Source organism: Carex rostrata, chromosome 8 (assembly GCF_964058835.1).
Source record: "Carex rostrata chromosome 8, lpCarRost1.2, whole genome shotgun sequence".
Lineage (NCBI taxonomy): Eukaryota > Viridiplantae > Streptophyta > Magnoliopsida > Poales > Cyperaceae > Carex > Carex rostrata.
The window spans coordinates 1,737,250-1,744,109 of NC_135925.1; the positions used below are offsets into that span (position 1 = coordinate 1,737,250).

Sequence of the window (6,860 nt, forward strand, 5' to 3'; positions counted from 1 at the left end):
TTTAATCTATATTAAAATGTGGTTGGAGACCAAATTTTACATTTTTTGGAATTTTTTTACTATTTATTAAGATGGCTTGAAAGTCGTTGTTTTTTAATGGTGCAGAATTTTAATAAAAACAGTTATTTTCAAACCATCTTAATAAATAGTAAAAAAATTCCAAAAAATATAAAATTTGGTCTCCAAACACATTTTAATATAGATTAAACATCTAACGGTTTGGATCGGCTGTTTGAACTTTAAAAATTAAAAAACCAAGTCGTTTGTTCCTGGGGCTAGGAAAAAACATTTTGAACTTAGCCATTCTCTCTCTCTATATATATCTATATATATATATATATAGAGGTTGGCTAAGATCAAAGTGGTAGTTCCTGAGCTTTGGTGCTACCAATTCATTTTTCAATTTTCAAAGTTCAAAACGTCGATCCGAACCGTTCAAGTTGTTCTCCATATTAAATTGTGCTTGGAGACCAAATTTTACATTTTTCTGATTTTTTTTACTATTTATTAAGTATTTTACAAAATTGTTGATCCAACGGTGGCTTAACAAAACAGTAAAATCAGCAGCCACCGTTAGATCAGTTGTTTTCAAAGTGGCTTAATAAATAGTAAAAAAAATCAAAAAAATGTCAATTTGGTCTCCAAGCACAATTTAATATGGAGAACAACTTGAACGGTTCAGATCGACATTTTGAACTTTAAAAATTAAAAAACGAATTGGTAGCACCAAAGCTCAAGAACTACCACTTTGATCTTAGCCAACCTCTCTCTCTCTCTATATATATATATAAGCATTTTTGTATATTGAACTATAAATCACCGGATTCAAAGTCCAAATAACTGATCCAAACCGTTCATCTTGTTCTCCATATTAATATGAGTTTGGAGATCAAATTTTATATATTTTTTTAATTTTTTTACTCTTTTTTTAGAATGTGAAATTTGGTCTCTAAACACATATTAATATAGAGAACAAGATGAACGGTTTGAATCGGTTATTTGGACTTTGAATCCGGTGATTTATAGTTCAATGTACAAAAATGCATATGCATTGCAATGTATGGTAGCCTTATTCTCTCTCTCTCTATATATATGTATGAATTCTCATTTTAACATATATATGTCCGTATAGTGCATATGCAATATGCGGTGACCTTCCACATGCCGCATAGAAACCGCATTTAATAACATCGTTATTAGCTATGAAAACAGTGAATTAATAATGTACCTATCCGACATAGTTACAATATTTTGAAGATTAACTTTGATATAGTTTTTTTTAGATGGATACAAAATTACTATTTTGGACCATTCAAAAATAATAATTTTGCACTTATCTAAAAAATATTAAAAAGTTTTTTAAATTTATAAAATTTGATTTTGATGTACATTTTAATATGAATATCATGTTAATCAATTCGAATTCAAATTAACTATTTGTATTTTAAAAATAGAGATAAAAATATAAGACATAATAAAATATGAAAAGATACAGAGCTTTTGAACACACTCAATATTAATTGCACAACTAATGAATTTGAATAATTTAACAAAAGAACAAGAAATATCAACCCAGTCAGCCATTCCAGTACCTTCGGAAGCCTTGTTTTCCTTAAAGACCAAAGGTCCGTAAACATTTTAAACATAGCATTGTTGACTTCTTACAGCGCACATACTATAAATAAAAACAGCGCTGCATGAAGGCAAAACCACTCGCGCTCAGCTTTCTGCACTCTCTGACTCTCAGACTCTCACCACAAAGAAACCCACACGCACTGACGCACATGCGCCAAGCGGCCTTCTGCCTTCTCTTCTCACCTCTTCGCTTCCAATCCAATCTGACAGTTAGGTCGGAGCGCATTCCCCATTTAGCCCTCTCTAAAATATTTAAGTTTGTAAAAGGTGTAGACAGTACCAATGACAGTTTTTGCTCCATCTTTTCTGGTTAATACCCAACCTTTCAGGAATCAAATTTGGCTTCTTGTGCTAATTTGAGGTTAGATAGGAGGATAAAAAGATTCCGATTCTACTACTCTCAAAAGGTACTTTTATTTTTCACCCCAGACTGTTACAGCTTCCGATTAGTTGTGGCTCTCGATATTTTTCTTTTTCTTTTTTTTGTCATTTCTCTTCTCGGTCAAGATTCTTACACCACCTTTGAATAGAAAAGCAAGTTGCAAATTTTACATATAAAATAGTTTGTAAAGAGAGAAAGATAGCTGGAGATTGTAAAGTGTGCTTCTTTGCCACTTGCCAGGGCTTTGCATTTTAGAACTCTGTTGTTTGTTTGTAACCAGCAAGGTTATTTATGGTTCTTTTGTTCTTATTTAATTTTATTGGTTTGCTTGAACTGTTAGATAGATAAGATTTCTTATCTGTTAATTATTTTCTTTTCTACAAGCAGCTTATATTTGCTTTTGGATTTGTTGGTTGGATATATTTTGTCAAACACATGGCGGGCGCTGTTCTAATAGCTATTGCTGCTTCAATTGGTAATTTGCTTCAAGGATGGGACAATGCTACAATTGCTGGTATATTCTTGATTTGTTTGTACCTATCATTCCAGAATTTATTCTACAAAAGAATCTCCTTTTCTCTCCCTTACCCCTTTTGTTCTATTCTTCTAGAAAATTTGAACCAAGTTCTTAAATGGGATTATTTGGGTACCAATCTGATGTAAACCTTCATTAAATTCTACTTTGGTTCTATCAACATCTAATTTTTTTCACAAAGCACCTCAATTGTTCTTTATTTTCGCAGGGGCTGTCTTGTACATAAAGAAAGAATTCGAACTGGAAAGTGAACCAACAATAGAAGGCCTGATCGTCGCCATGTCACTAATCGGTGCTACAATCATCACAACATTTTCTGGTGCAGTGTCGGATTCAGTCGGGAGGAAACCTATGCTAATAGCCTCATCACTTCTCTACTTCATCAGCGGGCTTGTAATGCTGTGGTCCCCAAATGTATACATCTTGCTTCTGGCAAGACTCATAGATGGCTTCGGCATTGGCTTGGCTGTAACACTAATTCCAGTGTATATTTCCGAAACCGCCCCTTCGGATATTAGGGGTTTGTTGAACACACTGCCTCAGTTCAGTGGGTCAGTAGGGATGTTTTTGTCTTATTGCATGGTATTCGGGATGTCGCTCATGACTTCACCGAGTTGGCGGATAATGCTGGGTTTTTTGTTTATTCCTTCGATGGTGTATTTTCTTTTGACAGTGTTCTATTTGCCTGAGTCGCCTAGGTGGCTAGTGAGTAAAGGGCGCATGGCTGAGGCTAAATGCGTCTTGCAGAAGTTACGTGGAAGAGAAGACGTGTCAGGTCAGTTATTTTATTTTTATCGATTTTGTTTCTATTTCAGTAACTACTAGTAAAAAAGGAAGTTTGTTAATTATTTCATACTGTGATTTGAAATTGATACAACAGGTGAGATGGCTCTCCTTGTGGAAGGATTGGCTGTGGGTGGGGACACATCAGTTGAAGAATACATAATTGGTCCAGTCAGTGAGTATGTAGGTGATTATGCGGCAGGAGGGGAGGAGAGGATACTGCTACACGGGCCTGAAGACGGCCTCTCATGGGTGGCCCAACCAGTGAAGGGCGGCCAAAGCGCTCTGTCGCTAGCCTCCCGCCAGGGCAGCCTAGCAGGCCGTGGCAGCACGCGTCTAATAGACCCGTTAGTCACCCTTTTTGGGAGTGTCCATGAGAAACTTCCGGAAACCATGGGTAGCATGCGCAGCGCGCTGTTCCCTAATTTTGGGAGCATGTTCAGTGTTGCCGGTGCAGCTGATCAGCAACATATAAAAGCCGAGCAATGGGATGAAGAGAGTTTGCACCACGACGGAGAAGGGGAGGAAGGATATGTGTCGGATACAGCCGGTGCTGATTACGATGACAATTTACAGAGCCCATTGCTCAGTCGCCAGGCAACTGAGGTGGAGGGGAAGGAAGAGGACCCACATGGCAGTATACTGAGCATCAGGCGGAATAGCAGTCTCATGGGAGGGGATGCTGTGAGTAGCATGGGAATTGGAGGAGGTTGGCAGTTAGCGTGGAAATGGGCAGAGAAGGAGGGCCCCGATGGTAAAAAAGAAGGCGGTTTTAAGAGGATTTATTTGCACCAGGACGGGACCCAGGCGTCGAGGAGGGGATCAATAGTGTCACTGGCCGGAGTAGAAGGTGCTGAGGGAGGGGAGTTTGTGCATGCATCAGCGCTCGTAAGCCAACCGGCGCTTTTCTCGGAAAGACTTGTTGAACAGCATCCTGTGGGCCCTGCTATGGTGCATCCGTCTGAGACAGCTGTAAAGGGTTCCCTGTGGAAAAGTCTTTTTGAGCCGGGGGTGAAACACGCTTTGCTTGTCGGTGTTGGGATTCAGATTCTACAACAGGTGTGGTAATTTCCTTTTTAATTTTTTAGCTTAAATGTTATTTTTATTGATTTACTTAATGTGTTCCTTTAAATTTTGATTTTGTAGTTTGCCGGTATAAATGGAGTTATGTACTACACACCTCAAATTCTTGAACAGGCCGGAGTTGGGGTACTCCTGTCAAATATCGGCATTAGTTCTGACTCAGCATCAATTCTTATTAGTGCTGTCACAACCTTGCTAATGCTCCCGAGTATTGGGATCGCCATGAGACTGATGGATATTTCCGGAAGAAGGTAAATTTTTCTCTTACAGAATCATTTCTCCTATCTTTGGTTTAGTAAATAAAAATCACTTCTATGGTTTATACATCTTGAGGATAATAATTCAGTAACTTTAATGTCAATAACCGAATGCTTTGCATTCTGTTTGTAGGTTTCTACTACTGGCCACCATACCAATTCTAATAGGATCTTTAATTATACTGGTACTGTCGAACCTCATCGACCTAGGCACAATACCACATGCGGTGCTCTCCACCGTGAGTGTGATTGTCTACTTCTGCACATTCGTCATGGGATTCGGACCGGTACCAAACATTCTGTGTGCAGAGATTTTCCCAACACGGGTCCGTGGAATCTGCATTGCGATCTGTGCTCTGACATTCTGGATCGGGGATATAATCGTCACGTACTCACTGCCTCTGCTGCTTAATTCGATTGGCCTAGCTGGTGTGTTCGGGATATATGCGGTTGTTTGTGTATTCGCTTTTGTGTTTGTGTTTTTGAAGGTCCCAGAAACGAAGGGTATGCCGCTCGAGGTTATCACGGAGTTCTTTGCAGTCGGTGCGAGAGCCAAAATGAATTAGTTTGTGTTGAATTTTTGACATTGCAGTGCTTTGAGATAATGTTGTTAGTTATTTTTTAGCCTGTATTTAAATAAGATGGAGTGATTTAAACCATTAAAGTTGTTAATGTATGTATGTATGTATGTATCCTTCTTTCTTCATGTTAATTCACAGTTTTGGTTCGGAGAATGAATTGGTCAACTTTCTTCTTCTAAGAGGAAACACACCTTATACCTTCAACAAAAAGCCTCTAATTTTTGACCCCTCTTACTCTTTTATTTAACAAGTAGTAGGTGACTTTGGGGTCACAGCTGTTTTTGCATCCACGGAACTAAAAATTAGATAGGGCCGAAAGGCAAATACATAATGTCTGGCTGTTAGAATTTGAGTTTAAATCTTTATAATCACAGAGTTTTGTGAAATTCTAATAGTCAGAATTCAAGCATGCATTTAATATTTTGAAAGAGATGGAGTATATAAAATTTTCTAAAAAAAATTAAAATTAAATTTCAATATACATTATTAAAAAAATTAAAATTTGACTAACCACCCTTTAGGGGTGTCAATGGGTACGGTAAGAGTCGAGTGAAAGTATTTTCATACCCGTACCCCTCACAAATTATCCTTATCCGTTACAAATTGCCTTACCCGTACTCTACCCTTACCCGTTGTAGTTGTCAGATAACTAAACGGTAGCGGATAAATAACGGTTAATACTTGTATAATAATTATTTTTATTATTTATTAAATAAAATACTAAGACGCATTTATTTGTCACATATATAATCAAATTACTAATATGAAAATTAATTCCAACTAAATTATTTTTTTTTATCAAAACACAAATTCAAAAACACAAATATCTCTGTTCTTTAATTAAAAAATATCATGCATGCAAATAAAAGTAAAATGGTCAATTGTTCAAGTTATAAAATTTAATAAATTTTGTTTTCCAAGACCAATAGTAGTTTGCCAGTTAGACTGTTGGAGGGGTATAAATTTTAACAGCTAATATTTTAATTAGTGCAGATATGAAATCCGAGGAAAAAAAATTTAGGACCAAGCTGTCCTTCCATCGAAAAGGAAACAATAGGATTCCATTTTTTTTTTGACAAATCATACTTTCTGTTTTATAAAAAAGAAAGCAATTAATGGATACTAATCAACATTGATTAATTAGAAAGTTATAGTAACCCAAATCTTTTAAAGTAAAAAGTTATCTTGATATGTACGCACCAATATTTATGTTCTAAGAGTAAATTTATGCAATTTATTTGTTTTTACATGTGAGAATTTTGTTTTGACAATATCGTGATACATTTGATGTGTCTCTAGATGAAAGAGAAAAGAAGTCAGGAACATGTCAGATCAATTGATTTTTTAAAATCAGAGGTAAAAAAGACAAACAAAGGTATTTGAATAATTATAATACATAAACTGTCAAGACATTCTATTTGAATTTATGTTGTTAAAAAAAAAATTTAGGAGTAGTGATTTCTATTTTAAGTCGTATGTTTTTCAGTTTATTTTTATATTTTGTCTTGTATATCTTGTTTTTTAATTTTATAGTTTGAATTTGTATGAATGAATGTCTATTAGTTATATTGTATTAATTATAGTTGCAAGGATCTATACTATGG

At 35.9% G+C, this 6,860-nt stretch overlaps 1 protein-coding gene across 2 annotated transcripts; it reads left to right on the forward strand.

Annotated features, from left to right (window-relative positions):
- The first annotated feature begins 1,646 nt into the window (after positions 1-1,646).
- On the forward strand, positions 1,647-5,403 carry LOC144558602 (monosaccharide-sensing protein 2-like). Of its 2 annotated transcripts, none has more exons than XM_078307447.1 (6): positions 1,647-2,042; positions 2,405-2,531; positions 2,761-3,327; positions 3,433-4,394; positions 4,482-4,669; positions 4,809-5,403. In XM_078307447.1, exons 2-6 carry the CDS (start codon positions 2,453-2,455, stop codon positions 5,239-5,241), a joined length of 2,229 nt encoding a protein of 742 aa, XP_078163573.1. In that variant the 5' UTR covers positions 1,647-2,042; positions 2,405-2,452; the 3' UTR covers positions 5,242-5,403. The 2 variants fall into 2 exon arrangements, with proteins under 2 accessions (XP_078163573.1, XP_078163574.1); XM_078307448.1 differs by lacking the exon at positions 1,647-2,042 and adding an exon at positions 2,071-2,301.
- The last annotated feature ends 1,457 nt before the right edge of the window (positions 5,404-6,860 follow it).

Excerpts from the sequence above, each read along its gene's own strand:
- LOC144558602 (XM_078307447.1), top strand. The coding sequence starts at position 2,453 with ATGGCGGGCGCTGTTCTAATAGCTATTGCTGCTTCAATTGGTAATTTG. Across the intron at positions 4,395-4,481 it reads GGATTCAGATTCTACAACAG|TTTGCCGGTATAAATGGAGT; the intron begins GTGTGGTAATTT and ends TTGATTTTGTAG. Across the intron at positions 4,670-4,808 it reads ATGGATATTTCCGGAAGAAG|GTTTCTACTACTGGCCACCA; the intron begins GTAAATTTTTCT and ends TTCTGTTTGTAG.